Here is a 25,545-nt window from a genome sequence, read left to right as displayed (position 1 = left end):
AAATTTATCCTAGTGCTGCATAGGCCTTTAATATTTAACAGCTTGTAATATAACTGCATTAGTTGAACTGGCATTAGAATTTGTTCAACTGGAAACATCATTCAATCCCTTGACCACCAGGGTTGTGGAGGAAAGTTTTTCGTTATGTCTCTTTCTACATTTATTCCTGGCATTTTTTTTTCTCAGAACATCTTGTTGCTTCCCAATTTCAAAAACGTTCAAAATTACTTTAATTCTGGGCCAAGTGTAATGGCTCATGCTTATAATCCTAACACTTTGGGAGTCCGAGGCCAAGGCAGGAAGATCGCTTGAGGCCAGGAGTTTGAGACCAGCCTAGGTAACACAGTGAGACCCCGCCGCCACAATAAAACCAAAAACTTTAATTCTGTTATAATCTCCTGCGTGTTCCATGATTAAAAGATTTATGGTCTCAGTTACTGATTGCAGCAATTAAAAGACAGGACATGAAAGTGAAAACATTTGGTTCTGTGGAAGCTACTTAGAGACCTAATGACGCAGAGTAGGAGAGAGCTTTTCTTTTTTTTTCTTTCTTTCTTTTTTTTTTTTTTTTTTTTGAGACAGAGTCTCACTCTGTTGCCTAGGCTGGAGTGCAGTGGCACGATCTTGGCTCACTGTAGCCCTGCCTCCTGAGTTCAAGCGATTCTTCTGCCTCAGCCTCCTGAGTAGCTGGGAGTACAGGCGCACGCTACCACACCCAGCTAATTTTTGTATTTTTAGTAGAGACGGTGTTTCACCATATTGGCCAGGCTGGTCTCGAACTCCTGACCTCATGATCCGCCCACCTCAGCCTCCCAAAGTGCTGGGATTACAAGCGTGAGCCACCTTTTTTGAGACGGAGTCTCGCTCCGTCTCCCAGGCTGGAGTGCAGTGAAGCGATCTCGGCTCACTGCAAGCTCTGCCTCCCAGGTTCAAACCATTCTCCTGCCTCAGCCTCCCTAGTAGCTGGGACTACAGGCGTGTGCTGTCGCGCCCGGCTAATTTTTTGTGTTTTTAGTAGAGACAGAGTTTCACTGTGTTAGCCAGGATGGTCTTGATCTTCTGACCTCGTGATCCACCCACCTCAGCCTCCCAAAAGTGCTGGGATTACAGGCATAAGCCACCGTGCCCAGCCAGGAGAGATCTTTTCTTTCTTTTTTTTTTTTTTTTTGAGACAGAGTTTTGCTGTTGTCGCTCAGGCTAGAGTGCAATGGCATGATCTTGGCTCACTGCAACCTCCGTCCCCCGGGTTCAAGTGATTCTCCTGCCTCAGCCTCCCAAGTAGCTGGGATTACAGGCTCCTGCCAACATGCCCAGCTAATTCTTGTATTTTTTTAGTAGAGATGGGGTTTCACCATGTTGGACAGGCTGGTCTCAAACTCCTGACCTCAGGTGATCCACCTGCCTCAGCCTCCCAAAGTGCTGGGATTATAGGCATGAGCCACCGTGCCAGCTGGAGAGATCTTTTCTAAGGTAACTCTTTGAGAGGAATCCATAGGCAAGTTCTTGCAATTGAATTATCGGAATTATACATGCATGTATAAACTCAAAATATATTAAGCACTTTTTGTAGTCGAAGCATTGGTTCCTGATAATTAAAAATTAAGTGAGACAGTCTACCCTCAAGGAGCTCATGGTCTTGATAGGGAACACAGAGATACACATATGAGGACTTTGGCTCCGCAGGAACGCAGAGGAGCATATCGCCTCAGGCAGTCAGGAAAGACTTCACAGAAGAGGTGAGCTGTGCTGGTCCATGAAGAGGCAGAGGAGGAAAGGAAGGCATTCCAAGAAGAGGTGACAGCAAAAGAGATGAGCTTTTAGGAGGAAGAGAATCCCCATTCCACAGAGATCCTAAGGAGAACCAGTTAAGCTAATTAGTTCCAGCATGGCTATGTCCAAGCAGAGAGCAGAATTAAGTTTTATGGTTACTACAAAAAATTAGCTGGGCGTGGTTGTGTGCATCTGTATTCCCAGCTACTTGAGGGGCTGAGGTGGAAGGATCACTTGAGCCCAGGAGGTTGAGGCTGCAGTGAGCCTTCATCACGCCACTACACTCCAGGCTGGGTGAAAAAGTGAGACCCTGTCTCAAAAAAAAAGTGTTATCTCACATTTTTCCTGGGCTACCCTGGCTCTGGGTGTCTTGCTTTCATAGAATCCTATCTTTGTGAACAGTTATACCAAGCTGAGTAAAATACAAGCTAACAGGCCTTAGAATTGGTTGTCTGAGTATGGGGTTGACAAAAATAACTACTACCTATGCATTCTCCCAAAAAAAGAGTACCAGCATGCAGCGATGCTGGGAAGCCTTGTTAATAATATAAAGCTTTTGTTCACTACATCGTCCTTTCAGAACATGTATAACAGTGTCCCTAATTCCAGGAGTGAATTTTATATACATTCTGGGAGTTCACACTTTTATCTGGCAAATTCATAGGACTTAAATCTCAGGCAGATGAAATGTAGTCTACTACTTTTACAAGTATACCTTGTATTTCAAGAAAATCTTATCCCATCCTCCAAACCTGATATAAATACATTTATTCTTTGTCACTCTATATGCCTTTCCCTCCTCCCACATACTCACATGGTTCTTTCTAACCTTCCAGATTCAAATATTAAAGACATCTGAGGTCACGCAGCATCTGCCCAGGGAGTGTCTTCCAGAAAACCTGGGTGGGTACGTCAAAATTGATCTCGCCACTTGGAATTTCCAGTTCCTACCCCAGGTGAACGGCCACCCAGATCCCTTCGATGAGATCATCCTGTTCTCCCTCCCTCCTGCCTTAGACTGGGACTCAGTACATGTTCCAGGTCCCCATGCTATGACCATCCAAGAGTTGGTGGACTATGTTAATGCCAGGCAAAAGCAAGGAATCTATGAGGAATATGAAGACATTCGTCGTGAGAACCCTGTTGGCACTTTCCACTGTTCCATGTAAGTAGAAAAAGTTTGGGCCAGCAGCTGGTTACCAGGATGCTTCTGGTAGGCTCTGGCAACAGCTCCTTCCACCCCTCACTTGCTTAGCAGAGACCCTTCCTTATGTTAGGGAACATCATTCTCACATAAATGATGGTTTCTCGCATGCAGAAAGAGGTACTTTCTGCTTTGGTGCTTCTTGCTAACATCCTATGCTCTGAAATTTCTGAAGGTCTTTGGTACCAACAGGATAACCCTGTTGGACATATTTTTGGATATTTTTCTGAAATGCAAGTTTTTTTTTAAAAAAGTAGGTTCAAAATAGGCTACTCTCTATTCCAGTACTCAGTGTGAGTGCTGGTCTGTTCATTTGGGCAGTTTCTCCCCATAACATTTATGGTATAACATTACTTCTTCTTGAGGAGGGGTATGTGGTACACTTAAAATAATCCACAGTCAGAGAGTACAGTTGCCTCATAGGACTTTAACCCCTTGAGATTTTCATTCTACTCAAATCCTGTCACAAAACCATCTGGCTAGTTTATAACTCTGGCTCGTAACTACTTGATAACTATATATACATACATACATATATATATACACACCCACACACAAATTAGCTGGGTGTGGTGGCGCACACCTGTAATTCCTTCCTTCCTCCCTCCCTCTCTCTTTTTTTTTTTTCTTTCTGAGACGGAGTCTCGTTCTGTCACCCAGGCTGGAGTGCAATGGCACGATCTTGGCTCACTGCAACCTCCGCCTCCCAGGTTCAAGCGATTCTTCCTGCCTCACCCTCCCAAGTAGCTGGAATTATAGGCACGCACCACCATGCCTGGCTAATTTTTGTATTTTTAGTAGAGACAGGGTTTCACGATGTTGGCCAGGTTGGTCTTGAACTCCTGACCTCAGGTGATCTGCCTGCCTCAGCCTCCCAAAGTGCTGGGATTACAGGTATGATCTACCGCACCTGGCCTCTTTTTCTTTTTTCTCTTCTCTTCTTTTCTTCTTCTCTTCTCTTCTCCTTTTCTTTTATCCTTTTCTTTTCCTCAAATTCCTAGGTTAAAGCGATCCTCCTACTTCAGCCTCCTGAGTAGCTGGGACTACAGGTATGTTGCCACTATGTCCAGCTAATTTTTTATTTTTTGAAGAGATGGGGTTTTGGCATGTTGCCCAGGCTGGTCTCAAACTCCGAGGCTCAAGTGATCCTCCTGCCTCAGCCTCCCAAAGTGTTGGGATTACAGGCATGAGCCACCGCACCTGGTCAGATTATTTCTCTTACCATGTTGCTGTCATTTCTCTTACCATGTTTTAATTGGCTGCCTCAGAAATCTCTTTCTCTCCAGCTAGTGAGCTGTGACTGTTGAAAACTACAGAAACTAGGGCTGGGGGCAGTGGCTCATGCCTATAATCCCAGCACTTTGGGAGTAAAGGTATAGGAGGATCATTTGTGCCCAGGAGTTTGAGACTAACCTGAGCAGCATAGCAAGACCCTACCTCTACAAAAATAAAAAACGAAAAAATTAGCCAGGCATGGTGGCACACTCCTGTTGTCCCAGCTATGCAGGAGGATCACTTGAGCCCGGGAGGTCAAGACCACAGTGAGTTATGATCACACCACTGAGCTCCAGCCTAAGTGACAGAGTAAGACTTTGTCTAAGGAAAAAAAAAAAAGAAAGAAAAGAAGAGAAAAAAGAAAGAAAATGAGGGAAGCCATCCTAGTGGGTCCCAGCCTCATATTCCAACTTAACCAAAAATTCCCTCTGTGAGTGACACAAGTTATTACCCTTCTCAGCACTTTGGTTTTCCTCTGTATAATATGTGACTACTGGACTCTGATATTCACCTACCTTTGTAGCTTAAATGTTTTAGAAATCTAGGATTCTGTGAGTACCTCTTCTCTCTTGTAACTCCTGTCCAGTGTAGTCAGTGTGTTCTGAATAAGATGCAGGGATAGAGTCTTCTAGCAAAGCAAAGAGGGAAAATAATGAGTTGGGGAAAATAATGAGATAGGGAAAGTAAGAGATAAGAGGCACTTGAGAAAGAAGTCAATCAGAGCAAGAATGCAAAGGAAAATAAGAGGAGAAAAAGGGGACACAGACCATATATCAACAAGGGAAATTATTCTTTTCTCTCATACAGCTCTGTTTCTTCCCTACCAGCTCCAGACCCCTATTTTTATTTAATTTTTATTTCATTTTACTTATTGTATTTATTATTTTATTATTATTTTTTTTCAGAGACAGGATCTTGCTCTGTCCCCCAGACTGGAGCATAGTGGCATGATCATGGCTCACTGCAGCCTCCATCTCTTGATGCTCAATTGATCCTCCTGCCTCAGCCTCTTGAGTAGCTGAGACCACAGACATGCACCACCGTGCCTGGCTAATTTTTTAAATTTTTTGTAGAGTCTCCCTATGTTGCCCAGGCTGGTCTTGAACCCCTGGGCTCAAGTGATCCTCCTGCCTCAGCCTTCCAAAGTGCTGGAATTATGGGTGCTACCTATACCCAACTACCAGACTCCCTGTTTATATCCAATCTCTTTTGCAAACAGAACAGTTATTCCCTTAAAGTCTTTGTTGTTGCTGAGACAGTCTCACTCCATCACCCAGGCTGGAGTGCAATGGTATGATTTCGGCCCACTGCAACCTCCGCCTTGTGGGTTCAAGCCATTCTGTGCCTTAGTCTCCCAAGTAGATGGAATTACAGGTGTGTGCCACCACACTCAGCTAATTTGTGTGTGTGTATATATGTGTGTGTGTGTGTGTGTGTGTGTATATATATATATGTATATTTTTAATTTTTATTTATTTATTTATTTATTTATTTATTTTGAGACAGAGTCTCACTCTCGGCCAGGCTAGAGTGCAGTGCCACGATCTCAGCCCACTGCAACCTCCATCTCCCGGCTCAAGCAATTCTCCTGCCTCAGTCTCCTGAGTAGCTGGGATTACAGGCGTGTGCCACCACACCCGGTTAATTTTGTATTTTTAGTAGAGATGGGGTTTCACTGTGTTGGCCAGGCTGGTCTCAAACTCCTGACCTCGGGTGATTCGTCCTCCTTGGCTTCCCAAAGTGCTAGGATTACAGGCGTGAGCCACCATGCCTGGCCTAATTTGTGTATTTTTAGTAGAGATGGGGTTTTGCCATGTTGGCCAGGCTGATCTTGAACTCCTGACCTCAAGTGATCTGCCCACCTCAGCCCTGCAAAGTGCTGGGATTACAGGCATGAGCCACTATGCCCAGCCTCCCTTGCAGTCTTGAATCAAGGAAATACGTTGGAGCAGGGAGGCATGCTAGGCTGATCTAAGAGGATGCACACTTATCCTGGGGATTCTTCATCTTGCTCTCGGTGCTTTTGCAACTACCAGCTGCTGTGAGGCCCTTGAGATGTCATTTCTACTATGGAGTCTCCCCTCCTCCATTAAAAAAGTGGGTTTGGCTGGGCGCGGTGGCTCACGCCTGTAATCCCAGCACTTTGGGAGGTTGAGGCTGGCAGATCACGAGGTCAAGAGATTGAGAACATCCTGGCCAACATGGTGAAACCCCGTCTCTTCTAATAATACAAAAATTAGCCGGGTGTGGTGGCGCGCACCTGTAGTCCCAGCTACTTGGGAGGCTGAGGTAGGAGAATCACTTGAGCCCAGGAGGCGGAGGTTGCTGTGAGCCAAGATCATGCCACTGCACTCCAGCCTGGGCGATAGAGCAAGACTCTGTCTCAAAAAAAAAAAAAAAAAAAAAAAGTGGGTTTAGATCGTCTTGTTGGCATCATCCAAACCAGCTACCATTTGACAATCAGAGAACAGATCTCTCATCTAATGAGAGGACTTCCTAGTCTTGCCTGTTGAATGACTGATTCCCCACTTTATGATTTAGAACCTAGAATCCTCATCAGCTCCAAGCCTCTGACTTACACCAACTCCCAGTAGAGCTACTTACAAAGAACAAACTGTGTCTCCCTTGGAATTCTGGATTATGAAGTGGCTATCAGTGTATATTCACTCTTGCCCAGGATTCCCCTGGACCAAGAGACTTTCTTTCCCTTTTCTCTTTTTACTTTTTCTTATAATTGTAGATTCACCTGCAGTTGTAAGAAATAATGGAGACAGATTACATGTACCCTTTCTACAGTTATCCCATGGTAACATCTTCCAAAACTATAGTGTAATATCACAGCCAGAATGTTAATATTGATACAATCCACCAATCTGATTTAGACTTCCCCAGTTTTACTTCATTTGTGTGTATTTAGTTCTGTGCAGTTTTGTCACACATGTAGGTTTGTGTATCTGTCACCATAATCAAGATACAGAGTTCTATCACCACAAGGCTCCCCTCGTTGCCCTTCAATATTTTTATTTTACACTTGATCTTAGCCAAAAGACTGAGAAGCGATCAATATTTTTATTTTTATTTACTTATTTTTTTAAGACAGAGTCTTGCTCTGTCACCCAAGCTGGAGTGCTGTGGTGCAATCTCGGCTCCCTGTAACCTCTGCCTCCCAGGTTCAAGCGATTCTCCTGCCTCAGCCTCCCAAGTAGCTGGGATTACAGGCATGCACCACCATGCCTGGCGAATTTTTGTATTTTTACTACAGTCAGGGTTTCACCATGTTGGCCAGGCTGATCTCAAACTCCTGACCTCAGGTGATCCACCCACCTCGGCCTCCCAAAGTGCTGGGATTACAGGCGTGAGCCACCGTGCCCAGCCTCATTGCCCTATAGTAAACATATACCTCCTTCCCACCACCTCCCCATTCCTAACCCCTGCAACCACTAATCTATTCTCCATTTCTATAATTTTGTCCTTTCCAAATTGTTGTTATATCAAGTAACATTATATAAAATGTAAAAAAATTACATACATACTGTATGTAATCTTTTAGGATTGGTTTTATTCACTAGGCATATTCGTATAGGAAGGGAGAAATATATATATATTTTTCTTTGAGATGTGGTCTCGCTCTGTCGCCCAGGCTGGAGTTCAGTGGCATGATCTCAGCTCGCTGCAACCTCCGCCTCATGGGTTCAAGTGATCTCCCGCCTCAGTCTCCCAAGTAGCTGGGATTACAGGTGCCTGCTACCACGCCCAGCTAATTTTTTTTTTGTATTTTTAGTAAAGATGGGGTTTCACCATATTGACTAGGCTGGTCTCCAACTCCTGACCTCAGGTGATCCGCCAGCCTCGGCCTCCCAAAGTGCTGGGATTACAGGCATGAGCCACTGCACTGGGCTGAAATTTTTTAAGATTTTACAGACAACTATGTTCCTACCACAGAATCAACACTGACTCTTGTTAATATTTTGTTATATTTGCTTCATCTTTTTTTTTTTTTTTTTGAGACAGAGTTTTGCTCTTGTTGCCCAGGCTGGAGTGCAATGGTGTGACTTCAGCTCACTGCAACCTCTGCCTCCTGGGTTCAAGCGATTCTCCTGCCTTAGCCTCCCAAGTAGCTGGGATTACAGGTGCCCGCTACCAAGCCCAGCTAATTTTTTGTATTTTTCATAGAGACGGGGTTTCGCCATGTTGGTCAGAGTGGTCTCGAGCTCCTCACGTCAGGTGATCCACCCACCTTGGCCTCCTAAAGTGCTGGAATTACAGGCATGAGCCCCCGCACCTGGCCTTTTTCTTTCTTTTTAAGAGAGACATGTTTTCTTGCTCTGTCGCATAGGTTGGAGTGCAGGTGCGGTGGCACTGTCATAGCTTATGGCAGCCTTAACCTCCTGGGCTCAAGTGATTTTCTTGCCTTAGCCTTCCTAGTAGCTGGGACAAGAGGTATGGGGTACCACACCTTGCTAATTTTTTTGAAGTTTTTGTAGAGATGGAGTCTTGCTCTGTTGCCCAGGCTGGTCTCAAACTCCTGGGCTCAAGTGATTCTCCCACCTCAGCCTCCCAAAGCACTAGAATTTTAGGCATGAGCCACTGTGCCCAGCTGTCTTTTTAATTATTATATGAGAGAAAGAATTTATTATAAAGTTGAAATTCCTTCTAATCTGCATCCTTAGTTCTCCCCACTCATCATAAGCAGCTACTAGTATGAATATGGTATTTCTTTCTAGTTGATTTTGTTTATACTGTTATATATGCATAAGCACTCATGAACAATATAGAGTATTATTTTATATGTGTGACCTTTGTAATTTCTTTGCTTTCAGTTAATATATGCAAATAATTTTTTTCAAAACCAAACAGTTCTAAAGAAGACAAGCAATGACAAAATAAATAGCAAATTCCTGTTTTACCCTCAGTTCCATTACCTATAATCATGTATTCAACTCTTGTAGCTGTTTCCCCTGATATTTCATCCCTAATTCTAAATTAAAATGCTTATAATATGCCAGGCACAGTGGCTCATGCCTGTAATCCCAGCACTTTGGGAGGCTGAGGTGGGTAGATCGTTTGAGCCTAGGATTTCAAGACCAGCCTGAGCAACATGTAGAGACAGGTGGAAACCCTGTCTCTACAAAAATTACAAAAATTAGCTGGGTGTGGTGGCGTGTGTTTGTAATCCCAGCTACTTGGGAGGCTGAGGTGGGAAGCTCACTTGAGCCTGGGACGTTGAGGCTGCAGTGAGCCAAAATTGTGCCACTGGACTCCAGCTTGGAATACAGAGCGAGACCCTGTCTCAAAAAAAAAAAAAAAAAAAAATTAATAATACTTTTAGTGACTTTTATTGTAGGTGCTCATTTAGCTCTTATACTATGTCTCCACTTTCATTTTGACTACTCTTCCAATAATTATATGTAACATTCTTAAATTGAATCGTCATTGTACATTATTATGACTATGTAAATTATTTTTACTGGAGAGCTACATGGGCTACTATGAAATGATCAAATATATTAACAATTTTTTTTTTTTTTTTTTTAATTTTTAGAAGAGATGGGATTTCACCATGTTGGCCAGGCTGGTCTCAAAATCCTGGCCTCAAGTGATTCACCTGCCTCGGCCTCCCAAAGTGCTGGGATTACAGGTGTGAACCACTACGTCCAGCCTTTTTTTTTTTTTTTTTGAGACAGGCTCTCACTCTCTCACCCAGGTTGGAGTACAGTGGCTCTATCTCAGCTCACTGCAACCTCTGCTTCCCAAACTCAAGCAATTCTCTCACCTCAGCCTCCAGAGTAGCTGGGACCACAGGCATGCTTCACCACGTCTGGCTAATTTTTTGTATTTTTGGTAGAGACGGGGTTTCGCCATGTTGCCCAGGCTGGTCCCAAACTCCTGAGCTCAGGCAGTCCACCTGCCTCAGCCTCCCAAAATACTGGGATTACAGGAATGAGCCACTACACCTGGCCTAATGATCTTATCAATTCAATTTTTTGTTTCTTCTGGAGTTAATTACCAGATTTTTTTCATTTCCTTTAGTTTTCTGTATACATTCCTCATTCTTTTTCTTTTGTTTTTTGTTGTGGTTGTTGTTTTGTTTTGTTGTTGTGGTTGTTGTTTTGAAGTTGCCCAGGCTGGAGTGCAGTGGCGCGATCTCGGCTCACTGCAACCTCCACACCCTGGGTTCAAGCGATTCTCATATCTCAGCCTCCGGAGTAGCTGGGATTATAGGCACCTGCCACCTTGCCCAGCTAATGTTTTTTGGTATTTTTAGTAGAGACATGGTTTCACTATGTTGGCTAGGCTGGTTTCGAACTCCTGACCTCAAGTGATCTGCCCACCTTGGCCTCCCAAAGTGCTGGGATTATAGGTGTGAGCCACCATGCTTGGCCCTTCATTATTTTTCTATATGCCCAATCAGATTTATTTTACAGTGTTATCATTAGTTTCCAAGTGATTGAATGTATCAGATAATCAATTGCATCTATTTTTTTTTTCCCTGAGACCTCACTTTCAGAACTTTTTCTTTCATTCTAGTCTAAACTGTGGTTGGTTATTCTCTAGGCTTGTTCCTCAGTTTTTATCTTGCAGTTTTCTCTCTTTCTTTGTTGGATCTTGTTTCCTAATTATAGACCATCTTCTTTCTTTTATTCTATTTTGCTGGAGTATAGAACTGTAGGTTAGAATAACTTTATCTCAGAATTTTTAAGGCAATGCCTTTCCAATTACTAGTGATGCTGTCTGTGAATTGTCTGATCTTATTCTTTCTCAATCTATTTATTTATTAATTATTTATTTATTTATTTAAGATGGGGTCTCACTCTGTCACCCAGGCTGGAGTGCAGTGGCACAATCTCAGCTCACTGCAACCTCCACCTTCTGGGTTCAAGTGATTCTCCTGCCTCAGCCTGAGTAGCTGGGACTACAGGCGTGTGCCATCATGCCTGGCTAATTTTTGTATTTGTGGTAGAAACGGAGTTTCACCATGTTGGCCAGGCTGGTCTCAAACTCCTGACTTCAGGAGATCTGCCCTCCTTGGCCTCCCAAAGTGCTGGGATTGCAGGAGTGAGCCATTGCACCCAGTCTAAATTTCTTAAACAGAAAAAGAAATTATCTTTAAAATGCCCAGGGAAGAAAAAAGAAAAACAATAGATCATTTAAAAGGATTGAGAGAGGCTGGGCACAGTGGCTCAAGCCTGTAACCCCAGCACTTTGGGAGGCTGAGGAGGGCAGATCACCTGAGGTCAGGAGTTCAAGACCAGCCTGGCCAACATGGCGAAACCCCGTCTCTGCTAAAAATATAAAAATTAGCCAGGTGTGGTGGCAGGCTCCTGTAATCCCAGCTACTCGGGAGGCTGAGGCAGAAGAATCCCTTGAACCTGGGAGGCGGAGGTTGCAGTGAGCCAAGATTGTGCCACTGCACTCCAGTCTGGGGGACAGAGCGAGACTCTGTCCACCCCCTGCAAAAAAAAAAGATTCACAATGATGTGCCTTAGTGTAGGTCCTCTTTTAAAATTTATTACATTGGTTACTTGATAGATTCTTTTAATCTGAAGGTTTGTTATTTAGTTCTAGGGCTTTTCTTGTTACACTGTGTTTTAAATGATTTCTTTCCTTGTATTATGTTAGTTCTCGCTCGCGCTCTCTCTATATGTAAATATATAGATTTTATATATATATATGGGATTGATAAACTTTTTCTTAAAGGGTAAGATAGTAAATATTTCGGTATTGTGAGGTTTACAGTCTTTGTTACAAGTACTCAACGCTGTCAAAATATACTTAGTGAGTACAGAAATAAATGAGCTTGACTATGTTCCAATAAAACATTATTTACAAAAACAAGTAGCCAGGGCATAGTTTACTGACTCAACACTGTCAATATATACTTAGTGAGTACAGAAATAAATGGGCTTGACTGTGTTCCAGTAAAACTTCATTTACAAAAACAAGTGGCCAGGGCATAGTTTGCTGACTTGTGTCCCAGAATGATTCTCTTAACTTTCTTCATCTTTCTCATATTTTCTTTTTCTTTCTTTTTTTTTTTTTAATGAGACGGAGTCTCGCTCTGTTGCCCAGGCTGGAGTACCGTGGCGCAATTTCAGCTCACTGCAACCTCCATTTCCCGTGTTCAAGCAATTCTCATGCCTCAGCCTCCCGAGTAGCTGGGACTACAAAGCGTGTGTCACCATGCCCTGCTGATTTTTGTATTTTTAGTAGAGACGAGTTTCAACATGTTGGCCAGGCTGGTCTTAAACTCCTGACCTCAAGTAATCCGTCCACCCCAGCCTCCCAAAGTGCTGGGATAACAGGCATGAGCTACTGTGCCTGGCCAGTTTTTCTCATATTTTCATCACTTTTTTTGTTTTGTTTTGTATTCTGAAAATTTCCTCAACTTTCTCTTTTATCTCGTCTATTAAAATTCCTATTTTGGATATTATTTTTAATTTCCAAGAGCTTTTCTTCTCTGTTCCTTTTTCATTGCACTCTCTTCTTGTTTTATGTATAATTGTATCATCTATTTTCTCTTTGAGGATATTAATGATAGCCTTTTAGAGGTTATTTTTCTCTTATTGACTATCTTTTTTTTTTAAACTTCTGTAGCCCCCATGTGTTTGAATTATGGGGTTTTTTGTTTGTTTATTTTTTGTTTGATTTTGAGACAGGGTCTCATTTTGTCACCCAGGGTGGAGTGCAGGGATGCAATCATAGCTCACTGCAGCTTCTGTCTCCCAAGCTTAGGTGATCCTCCTACCTCAGCTTCCTGAATAGCCGGGACTACAGGTGTGTACCTCCATGCCCAGCTAATTTGTTTAATTTTTAGTAGAGACAAGGTCTTGCTATGTTGCCCAGGCTGGTCTTGAACTCCTGAGCTCAAGTGATCCTCCCACCTTGGCCCTCCCAAAGAGTTAGGATTACGGGCATGAGCCACCGTGACCAGCCTGAATTGTGTTATTTGAATTGTGTATTAAAGTCTTTGTGTAAGGGCTTTCCTTAATTACATTGAGATCCTTGGCTTTTAGTTCACATTTATGGTCCTTAAAAGCTGTGTGGTTACAAAAGCAGACAGTGATGAACAAAAACAAAAACAAGCTGCATGGAAGCTCGTTTTGCATGGATGAGCTTCAGATTATAATGATCAGACAACTAGCTTTTTGTTGGGTATTCTCCAAATGACAGATTCTTTCACCTGATGCTGTTTACTTTATCCAGTGAAGAGTTCTCCCGTCCTTTGGATCCGCTGAGGGGATCCAAACTTGGATATGAGTGTAGGTCAGGACAATGAGAATGGGTCAAGGATTTTCACTACATAACATTCAGATTTTCATTTTATTCCCATTTTTAGCTCTGTTCCTCACCTTGCTTTCCATGGTAAGGGAGTTCTAAGGGTGTGCCATCTTGTCTCTCTATAGGTACCTCCCTTGGTCCTAGCTTCTGTGTCTGGCCACGTCAGCCAAAATCCTCCTATTTGCTTTTTCTGTGTCAAAATGAGTTGAACACTCTTTGTGTGCTGATGTCTCCACTGTCACTTTTTGGGTTTGTAGTGAATACTCCTTTTTCATCATTTTAGTGAAGCTACTGGATGAATGGAGTGCAGTCAATATGTATTATCAACCTACCATGTTAAACTGGCATTTAAGGTCAGGCTCGGCGACTCACACCTATAATCCCAGCACTTTGGGAGGCTGAGGCGGGAGGATTGCTTGAGCCCAGGAGTTTGAGACCAGCCTGGGCAATGTGGCAAAACCCTTTCTCTACAAAAAATTTAAAAATTAGCTGGGCGTGGTGGTGTGCATCTGTAGTCCCAGCTACTCCTGGGCTCAGGATCACCTGAGCCCAGGGAGATTAAGGCTGCAAGTGAGCTGTGATTGTGTCACTGGACTCCAGCCTGGGCGACCCTGGAGACCTTTGAGACCCTGTCTCAAAAAGAAAATGAAATTGGAATTGAAGAGATTTGGTTTGAACATCTTTTGACAAATAAGTAGTAGAAATTTTTATCTGCAGCTAGAGTTTTTTTGGTGGTATACCCCATTTCTCTCCCCTTCTCTCCCTCTCTCTCTTTTTACTAATGTGCTCTTCATCTCTGTCTGAGACCTCATCAAAATGGATTTTACCACCCATATTTCTACCAGTTTTCTGATCAGTATCACTTAGGTAATCTCTAAGAAGATTGAGGCTTTCTCTATAGCTCTTCTTTTTCTGAGCCCTTAGTAGAATTGCCTTTTATGCCTGTTTATGGCAACATAGGCTTTTTCTGCATGTACTTCCAAATTCTATCAGCTCTGTCCATTACCCAGGTCCAAAGCTGCTTCCACATTTTTAGTTATTTGTTACAGAAGCACCCCAGTTCTTAGTACCAATTTCTGCCTTGGCCATTTGGGACTCCCATCCCCACTCCTTCTCTCTGTTTTTAAATTTAATTAATTTTTTTTTTTTTTTGAGATAAAGTCTTGCTTTGTCACTCAGGCTGGAGTGCAGTGGTGTGATGTTGGCTCACTGCATCCTCCACCTCCCAGGTTCAAGCGATTCTCCTGGCTCAGCCTCCTGAGTAGCTGGGATTACAGGTGTGTGCCATCACACCTGGCTAATTTTTGTATTTTTAGTAAAGGCAGGGTTTTATCATCTTGGCCAGTCTGGTCTTGAACCCCTGACCACAGGTGATCCACCCGCCTTGGCCTCCCAAAGTGCTGGGATTACAGGCATGAGCCACCACACCCAGCTTCTCTTTTTTTTTAAGTCAGGGTTTCTCTCCGTCACCCAGGCTGGTGTGCAGTGGCGCTGTCATAGCGCACTGCAGCCTTGACTTCCTGGGCTGAAGCGGTCCTCCCACCTTAGACTCCTGAGTAGCTAGGAGTACAGGTGTGTGCCATGATGCCCGGCTAATTTTTTGACTTCTCTCTAGAGATAAGCTCTCATTAGGCAGGGCGCAGTGGCTCATGCCTGTAATCCCAACACTTTGGGAGGCCGAGGCGGGCAGATCACGAGGTCAGGAGATCGAGACCATCCTTGGCTAACATGGTGAAACCCCGTCTCTACTAAAAATACAAAAAAATTAGCTGGGCGTGGTGGCGGGAGCCTGTAGTCCCAGCTACTCAGGAGGCTGAAGCAGGAGAATGGCGTGAACCCAGGAGGTGGAGCTTGCAGTGAGTCGAGATCACGCTACTGCACTCCAGCCTGGGCAACAGAGCGAGACTCCGTCTCAAAAAAAAAAGAGATAAGCTCTCATTACATTTCCCAGACTGCTCATGAACTCCTGGCCTCAAGCAATCCTCCTGCCTCCCAAAGTGCTGGGACTGCAGGTGTGAGCCACCATGCCTGGTCTCCCTCTCTCTTTTGAATGGAGATATGTTTACTTTTAGAAGTAGTATGTACTTACCACAAAAAATGTTAAATGATATGGAACTGTATGGGCTAGAAATTGAAAAGCTTCCATGTCTCCACCCCTAAGAGTAATTGACACCCCTTTAGCATGGTCAGATTTTGTACATACATACTGTCCCCACTTTTTCTTTATTCTTGCTTGTTTGTTTCGTTTCCTTCAGGTCTCCAGGAAACCTAGAGAAAAACCGTTATGGGGATGTACCCTGCCTGGACCAAACTAGAGTGAAGCTAACAAAGCGAAGTGGCCATACTCAGGTAGACAGATAAATGTAATCTTTTTAGGTGCACTGGGGGAAATAGAGCTTCTTCCAAAGTGAAGCTTACTAATACTTCGGTAGAATGAAAGTAGACTCCGAGGCCAGAGAGATTAGGTTTGAGTTTATATTTTGCTACATACTAGTCTGTGACCATAGGCAAGTCCTCAAATGCCCATCTCACAGTATTGAGTGGAAATTAAATGAAATTCTTTATGTGAATGCTGATAGTGCAAGGTCTGATGTATTGTAGGTGCTTCATAGATGTTAAATTATTTATCGTTTTACTCCTTAGTTGTAAAGTCATGGTCATATAGTGCAATTCCTTTGGTGAGTATATATGCATCAATACAAAGCAACCTTGATTGTAAGTGACCTCTGATTTCTCCATCTGTATCTGAGGAAATTGTGGACAATTTATGTATACATAAATGTCTAGGGATAGAGATGAAATGGTCAAATGACTATATTATTTAATATATTAATTTGATTATATCTACATGTTAAAAGCCTCATATGTAATCTATTAACAGAGATATTTAATGAACATTTTATTCAAACACTTTACATACACCTTTAACTTTAGTGTCTTTGTCACATTTGAGCCACTTTTTTTTTTCTCCCTCAAGACAAGGTCTTGCTTTATTGCCCAGGCTAGGTACAGTGATCACAGCTCACTGCAACCTTGACCTCCTGGGCTCAAGTGATTCTTGTACCTCAGCCTCCCAAGTAGCTGAGACCACAGGTGTGTGCCACATACATGGCTAATTTTTAAATACTTTTGTAGAGACAAGTTCTCACTATGTTGCCCAGTCTGGTCTTGAACTCTTGTGCTCAAACAATCCTCTTGCCTCAGCCTCCCTAAGTGCTGGAATTACAGGCCACTTTTTGAGTCAGTCTAACAAGGTTTTCCAGAGTACAACATCTTTATTTACTTTTAAGTGTGTGGCATTGTGACTGGAAATTTTATCCTAAACCAGGAAAATCTGTTAGGGTAACATTAGGACAAGTTGTTTTTTTTTTTTTTGAGACGGAGTCTTGCTCTGTCCCCCCAGGCTGGGGTGCAGTGGCGCAATATGGGCTCACCGCAAGCTCCACCTCCCAGGTTCACGCCATTCTCCTGCCTCAGCCTCCCGAGTAGCTGGGACTACAGGTGCCCACCACCACGCCCGGCTAATATTTTGCGTTTTTAGTAGAGACGGGGTTTCACCATGTTAGCCAGGATGGTCTCGATCTCCTGACCTCGTGATCTGCCCGTCTCGGCCTCCCAAAGTGCTGGGATTACAGGCATGAGCCACTGTGCCCGGCCAGGACAAGTTGGTTTTTTAATTCATCCTGCATCTTATGCATCCCCTATAATATGATTCATTCACTTATTCCTTTGTAAAATCCTTAAAAAACAGAAAATTGAGACAGGGTCTCACTCTGTCACCCAGGCTGGAGTGCAGTGACTTGATCGTAGCTCACTGCACCCTTGAACTCCTGGGCTCAAGCGATCCTCCCACCTCTGCCTCCCAAGTAGCTGAGACTACAGGCACACGCCATTACACATAGCTGATTTTTTTAAATTTTATTTTTGTAGAGCTAGGGTCTCGCTGTGTTGCCTAAATTCTTCCTGGGCTCAAGCAATCCTCTCACCTTGGCCTCCCAAAGTGCTGGGATTACAGGCATGAGCCGGTGTGCCTGGCCATAATTCCTTTTTAATATAACTTGTTTACAGCAACATCCAACCTTAGAATTTTGAGATGAATGACTAAATTATTATTATCTTCCTTTTTTTCCCTTCTGATATACCAATTTTATTAGGTGATATCTCTGAAAAACCCAATTTTGTTAGGTGATCTCATAAAAAAAAAAAAAAACCCAGCATTGACTGAGGTTGTTCAAAGTAAAGTTATTTTATTTTTATTTATTTATTTATTTTGAGACAGAGTTTCGCTCTTGTTGCCCAGGCTGGAGTGCAATGGCGCAATCTCAGCTCACTGCAACCTCCACCTCCTGGGTTCAAGCAATTCTCCTTTCTCAGCCTCCCGAGTAGCTGGGATTACAGGTGCATGCCACCATGCCCGGCTAATTTTTGTATTTTTAGTAGATACGGGGTTTCATCATTTTGGTCAGGCTGGTCTTGAACTCCTGACCTGGGGTGATCGCCTCCCTCAGCCTCCCAAAGTGCTGGGATTACAGGCGTGAGCCACTGCGCCCGGCCTTCAGTTTTAATATCCAGTGATTCTTCCGAAGTTGCTGAAATTAAAAATTTTAATTCCCTGGGAATTAAAAATCAGCTCAGAGACCAGTGCTAAAGCTGGTAATTCTTAATTATAAAGAAATAATGTCTTCTTTAAAGAAGTGACAATTCTTTTCAAAGCATGAAGTTAGTTCCTCCTTATGTTCTTACTAATGCTGACTGGCATATACTAGGTAAATCTTTTGTGCTTTTCCATACCTTCTCCCCTTGGTCCTCGAGTGGGTATACCATTTGCATGTGCCAGGTTGAGTAGAGGATGGGCTTTGGCTGACTGGGTGCACCCTGGATTGAGAAGCCTGTTTGGAAGTGAGTGAGGCTTTTAGCATGCTGGGTCTGCTGTAGGTGGTCTATTAGCTCAGTGAAGTTGTCTGAGTCAGGGTAGGACAGTAATCGTATGAGGTCAATACTAGCTGCTATGGGAGGGAAAACTCCGAGTTTATCACTCCACTATTTATTTAGTCAAAGAAACAGTTTCTAAGGAGGAAACTCTTGACTAAATAAATAGTAGAGTGATAAATTGGTAGACTGACTGACTAACGAACACAAATCCAAGTAACATGGGTTTGACCATGAGGTGGAGATATCTTAGGAGGTTAGCTATGGGATACTGACAGTTCAGACTGCCCTCCCAGTGATAGGACCCACAGGAGAACGAGTGATAGGTTGAGGAAACAGTCAGTCTGACCTCTCTGTAATGCAGTGGGTTATGAGTTTTCCCTAGTTTGCTATTGAAACTTTTCTTTTGTCCTTCTGTAACCCTTCACACCTTCCCTTATCCATTCCATTGCTTCTATCCATTCAACCCTCAACTAGTTATACTATAACATAAAACTGCAGCTGATTGATGTTTCTCTTTTATCAGCCTGAATCAAAGGATCTTTTGAGTAGGTATTTATAAAAAATGATGTTGAAGTAATTAAGACTGAGGACATTAGGAGGTGGGATAATACCCTGGAAGAGAGGTAGTCAGGAGCTGTTCATTGAGATGCCTTTGAATTTGACTGGAAGTTGCTTTGCATTAATTCAGGTAGTAATGGAGTCCAGGTGTTTGGCTCGTCCTATTGACGGTCCTAAGTATGAGATGTAGCTTTATTTCTTCTCCATTCATATTTTGCCTTTTGTGTGTGGCAGGATGGACCAGATGTTCCTACTTGCTTGCCTTGCCTCTCATTTGGTCCTGTGCTACAGTGTTGCAAGTCCTGATGGACCCTTTTCTTGTAAATAACAGTCTCTATTGAGTTATATAGTTCACTCTGGCAGACTGCCACAATTACTGCTTGAGATGTCACTAGGGCAGTTACTATTGTTATTACTTGAGACCGTCATTAGGAGACTGAATGAAGGGGGACAAACATAGCAATGAAAACTTAAGACAAAAATAACTATTCTAAAGGAAGGGTAACATGGGGAAGAAGAAGAGAACTCCCTGCTTCTAGTGAGCAAAGGCAGCCCTGAGCTTCTACAGCCCTTTGTATTCATTGGGTACCAAGAGCAGGGAGGAGGAGGTAACGATTGGTCAGCTGCTTAATTGATCACAGGTACACATTATTGCTAACAGGCTTCAGATGTGCCTAACTACAAGAAACACTTGTGCCTGGGTCGTGACTGCCCTCAGCATTCCTTCTGGGCGGCAGATGCAGTTTGTCAGTTTGCCAACATCCTGCTTTCATGAGAACAGTTTCCTTTTTGCTCATGTAGCCTCCAGTGGTATACTGAGTTGATCATGACCCTCATTCTTTTGGCCTCCAACAGTTCACATACCATACAATTTACCTATTTAAAGTATATAAGTCAATGGCTATTAGTATATTCACAGAGTTGTGCAACCATCACCACAAACAACTTTAGAACATTTTTTTCATTTCCCAAAGAAACCTCACACCCTTGGCAGTCGCTACCTATTTCCCTCTAACCCACTCTGATTTATTTCCTATCTCCATAGATTTGCCTGTTCTAGGGATCTCATACAAAGAGAATCCTAGACTATGTAGCTTTTTGTGTCTGGCTTCTATCATTTAGCATGTTTTCTAGGTCCATCCATGTCATAGCATGTATCATCACATCACTCCTTTTTACTGCCAAATAACATTCCATTGTATGGATATACCACTTTTATTCATTTATCAGTTGAAGGACATTTGAGTTGTTTCCATTTTTGGCTATTACGAATAATGCTGCTATGGATATTTATGTATAAGTTTTTGTATGGACGTATGTTATTTTGCTAAGGAGTGGAATTGCTGGGTCATATGGTAACTGTTTAATCTTTTCAGGAACAACCAGACTGTTTTCTAAAGTAACTGCAGCATTTTACATTACCACTAGCCGTGTATAAGGAGGGTTTACACATGTATGAGGGTTTCAGTTTTTCCACATCCTTGCCAACAGTATTATCTATCTTTGATATCTGTAGCCATCCTAGTGGGTATAAATTAGTATCTCATGGTATGGATTTGCATTTCCATGATGGCTGATGATGAATGAATTTTTTTTTTTTTTTTTGAGACAGAGTCTCGCTCTGTCGCCCAGGCTGGAGTGCAGTGGCACGATCTCAGCTCACAGCAAGCTCCATCTCCCGGGTTTATGCCATTCTCCTGCCTCAGCCTCCCGTGTAGCTGGGACTACAGGCGCCTGCCACCACGCCCAGCTATTTTTTTGTATTTTTAGTAGAGACAGGGTTTCTCCGTGTTAGCCAGGATGGTCTTGATCTCCTGACCTCGTGATCCGCCCTCCTCGGCCTCCCAAAGAGCTGGGATTACAGGCGTGAGCCACCGCACCTGGCATAAGTTTTTAATTTTAATATAGTCCAATTTATCTCTTTTCTTTTGTCACTTACGCCTTTGGTATCATATCTGTGAAAGCTTTGCCTAACCCAAGGTCACAAAGATTTACTCTTATATTTTATTCTGAGAGTTTTAATAGTTTTAATCCCTTACATTTAATCTGTGATACATTTTGAGTCAGTTTTACAGTGTGAGGAAGGAGTCAGCTTGATTTTTATGCATGTAGATATCTACTTGTCCCAGCACCATTTATTGAAGTGAGGGTTTGAGCTGGCCATTTCACTCCTCATTTTCTGCTCAACAAGAAGAGAATATTCACACCTTGGGTTTTACTTACTGAGTACATCATTTTATGACCCAAATGGTATATTCTGTGTAGCTATAGTGATGTCTCCTTTTTATCATTAGACAGATTACATCAATGCCAGTTTCATGGATGGCTACAAGCAGAAGAATGCTTACATTGGCACACAAGGTAAGCTGGTCCGTCCCTCCCATGTTGATTTTGTGCCATCTACTTACGATTCCTTGTGCCAAATGATAGCATAATTTTTAAACGAATGGTAACTTGAGTGGAGGTTTTGGCCGCTAGATCCTGGCCTTTTATAAAGATTGGTGGTGGTTGAGAAAAGCAAATAAGTAGTTTGGGGTTTCTGTACCAGGTGTGCCTGGAAACTCACCACATAGAGATAAACTGGAGATTTAAACACATAACACTACTGCCTGCAAGTTTTGGGGCTATTTCTTAGTATTGGCAAGGGTGTAGGGCATCAGAATGCATCAGCCAGTGAGCTCTTCATGCTCTTCCTGTCTAGTGAGAGGCCAAGAATAGCAGGGGACTTCCCAGAGATTGAGTCCAATCTAGGAATGAGCATTGCTGTCCTAATAGGCGTAGGCTGGTTCCTATACCATCACAGAGCACTCCAGCAAATGTTCTGACATAGATAGTATGTGCTAATAAGTCTGACAGTGAAATACTGAGCTCTAGGAGGATTTCTCATTTTTTTTTCTCTTTTGAAATGGAGTCTTGCTGTGTCGCCCAGGCTAGAGTGCAGTGGTACGACCTCCACTCACTGCAACCTCCACCTCCCGGGTTCAAGTGATTCTCCTGCCTCAGCCTCCTGAGTAGCTGGGACTACAGGTGTGTGCCACCACGCCCGGCTAATTTTTGTATTTTTAGTAGAGACTGGGTTTCACCATGTTGGACAGGCTGGTCTCGAACTCCTGACCTCGTGATCTGCCCGCTTCGGCCTCCCAAAGTGTTGGGATTACAGGCGTGAGCCACCATGCCCAGCCTCTAGGAGGATTTCAGGTGGAGTTTCTATAAATGTTCCTATGATCCTAGTACTCTTCCTGACCTGGCCTCTCCATCTCAAGAATATCATGTTACTTTCAAAGATGGTAGGAGGAAATCATAATACAGAAAGACAACAGACCATCAGATGGGCGTAAGGCCCTTTGACCACTGCAGAGCAAGATATGGTGGATACCTCCTTAATCAAGTGATCAAACTTAGTATCACCAGTAAAGGACAAAGGGACATTATGTACACCTCCTGATATGATGCATTGAGAAATGAATATCACCTGCATTGTGTATTGCCAGTTTTAAAATCTGAATCTAGTCATGGGAAACAATCCAGATTGTGGGACATGCTATAAGAAAACTGGCTCAGACTCTCCAAAGTTAATGCCATAAAAAACAAAAAGGCAGAGAACTGTTCTAGATTAAAGGGAGACTAAAGAGAACCATGGCCGGGCACAGTGGCTCACGCCTGTAACCCCAGGACTTTGGGAGGCTGAGGTGGGAGTATCACTTGAGCCCAGGAAGCAGAGGTTGCTCTGAGCCGAGATCGTGCCACTGCACTCCAGCCTGGCTGACACAGCAAGATCCTGTCTCAAAAATAAATAAATTAAAGGGCCAGTCACAATGGCTCACACCTGTAATCCCAGCACTTTGGGAGGCCGAGGCAGGTGGATAAACTGAGGTCGGAAGTTCGAGACCAGCCTGACCAACATGGAGAAACCACGTTTCTACTAAAAATACAAAATTAGCCGGGCGTGGTGGCACATGCCTGTAATCCCAGCTACTCGGGAGGCTGAGGCAGGAGAATCGCTTGAACCCAGGAGGCGGAGGTTGCAGTGAGCAGAGATTGCGCTCAAAAAGAAAAAAAAAAAGAGGATCGGCCAGGCGTGGTGGTTCATGCCTGTAATCCCAGCACTGTGGGAGGCCAAGGCAGGCGGATCACAAGGTCAGGAGTTCCAAACCAGCCTGGCCAATATGGTGAAACCCTGTCTCTACTAAAAATACAAAAATTAGCTAGGTGTGGTGGTGGGTGCCTGTAGTCCCAACTATTCGGGACGCTGAGGCAGGAGAATTGCTTGAACCTGGGAGGCAGAGGTTGCAGTGGACCGCGACTGCGCCGTTGCACTCCAGCCTGGGCGACAGAGCAAGGCCTTGTCTCAAAAAAAAAAAAAAAAAAAAAAAAGAGTATCTGATTAGATGCTCAACTGGGAGAAAAAAATCTATTGAAGACAAACTATTGAGACAATTGGAGATTTATTTTAGCCAACATTGTATCCATGTTTAATGTATGCTTAAGGTGATAATGGTAATGCTCTATAGGAGGATGTCCTTGTTTTCCTAGTAAGTGCTCAAGTATTTAGGAATAAAATATCATAATGTCTGCAACTTCTTTATTTTTAATTAATTAATTAATTAAGTTTTGAGATGGAGTTTCGCTCTGTCGCCCAGGCTGGAGTGCAGTGACATGATCTTGGCTCACTGCACCTTCCACTTCCAGGGCTCAAGCGAGTCTCCTGCCTCAGTCTCCCAAGTAGCTGGGATTACAGGCACCTGCCACCATGCCTGGCTAATTTTTGTATTTTTGGTAGAGACAGGGTTTCACCATGTTGCCTAGGCTGGTCTCGAACTCCCGGCCTGAAGTGATCTGCCTACCTCGGCCTCCTAAAGTGCTGGGATTACAAGCATCAGCCGCTATGCCTGGCCTATATTTCTATTAATGATGTCATCTATTGAGAAGACCTATTATATATCAGATGCATAAATGCTATCTAATTATTATAGAGACTCTGCAAGGGAGGTTTATTAATTTATAGATGAGCAAACTGAAACCCAAAAGTTTACGTGACCTTGGACCATGCAGCTAGTAAGTGGCAGAACCAGGGTTTGAACCCATGTTTGTTTGGTTCAGAAGTTTTTACAAGCCATGTCTGTGGATTGTTTCACCTATGTCAGTATAAACTGCTGACTTTATTTCTTGAGAGAAGTTTACTGTTAAAGGGTCTAAGCTGGGAAGTACAACTTTCCCTTCTTAGTATCTCTCTTGAGCCTGTGAGAAGTTTGCCCAGCCCCAGTCTGGTAACTGAGTTACCATGTGCTCTGACTGTTCAGTACTCCAATTCTGCCAGTGGTCTGAATGTGGAAAATGAAGTATATGAGAGTTGCTGTGGTGCAGGAGAGTAGGATGTGGATGAGGCTGAGGGTCAGAGATGTGGAAAAGGTGTCCTTACTGTCTTCTTGATGTGTATACTAGGGTAATGCATGTCCATTGTAGAACATTTAGAAAACAAAAATAATCCCTCATAACCCTAGGACCCAGAGATAATGTTAACATTTTACAGCATCTCCTCCTAGACCTTTATCTATGCATACATGCAGATATAGGCATACAAAATATTTAACCAGGCCGGGCACGGTGGCTCAAGACTGTAATCCCAGCACTTGGGAGGCCAAGGCGGGCAGATCACTTGAGGTCAGGTATTTGAAACCAGCCTGGCCAACATGGTGAAACCCCCTCTCTACTAAAACTACAAAAAGTAGCCGAGCGTAGTGGTGCATGCCTGTAATCCCAGCTACTCAGGAGGCTGAGGTAGGAGAATCGCTTGAACCCGGGAGGCAGAGGTTTCAGTGAGCTGAGATCACGCCACTGCACTCCAGCCTGGGCGACAGAGTGATACTCGGTCTCAAAAAAAACAAAACTAAACTTTTAATTTAACCAAATGTGCTCTTTCTGTACTATCTCTTGTTTCATTTAATGGTATCTGTGAATACCTTTCCATAGCAAAAAATACAACCCTTACAACATCAACTTTATAGACTGTATAAATTATGGTATGCTATTATTTATTTATTTATTTTTGAGACAGGGTCTCACTCTGTCACCTAGGCTGGGTGACAGAGTGGTATGATCATGGTTCACGATCATGGCTCAATGCAGCCTTGGCCTCTCCAGGCACACACAGGTGATCCTCTCACCTCAGTCTCCTGAGTAGCTGGGACTACAGGCATGTGCTACTACACCTGGCTAGTTTTTGTATTTTTTGTAGGGACAGGGTTTTGCAATGTTGCCCAGGTTGGTCTCAAACTTCTGGGCTCAAGTGATCTGCCTGCCTCATCCTCCCAAAGTGCTGGGATTACAGGCGTGCGCCACTGCACCCCACCTGATACGTCATAATTTAATTAATCCTCTCTTATTGGATATTTAGTGTATTTCTAAGATCTCACATGTTTTTGACATCATCCACTTCTGCAGAGATGGTATTCCAGTATCATGTTAGTGCTTGCTAAAAGACTTAGCAATAATGGTAGTAGAACCAGCAGACTTCTAGACCAAAATTA

General features: G+C 43.3%; 1 protein-coding gene across 1 annotated transcript in view; it reads left to right on the top strand.

The window, feature by feature from the left end:
- Positions 1-25,545, top strand: part of PTPN9 (protein tyrosine phosphatase non-receptor type 9) — a 105,644-nt gene that overhangs the window by 71,711 nt on the left and 8,388 nt on the right. Inside the window, exons 7-9 of the mRNA XM_019010728.4 lie at positions 2,607-2,935; positions 15,784-15,877; positions 21,313-21,379. Of these exons, the coding sequence (XP_018866273.1) occupies positions 2,607-2,935; positions 15,784-15,877; positions 21,313-21,379 (490 nt within the window). The remainder of the gene's footprint in view (positions 1-2,606; positions 2,936-15,783; positions 15,878-21,312; positions 21,380-25,545) is intronic.

The sequence above is a fragment of the Gorilla gorilla genome, chromosome 16 (assembly GCF_029281585.2).
Source record: "Gorilla gorilla gorilla isolate KB3781 chromosome 16, NHGRI_mGorGor1-v2.1_pri, whole genome shotgun sequence".
NCBI lineage: Eukaryota > Metazoa > Chordata > Mammalia > Primates > Hominidae > Gorilla > Gorilla gorilla.
This window is presented reverse-complemented; position numbering and strand designations above follow the sequence as displayed.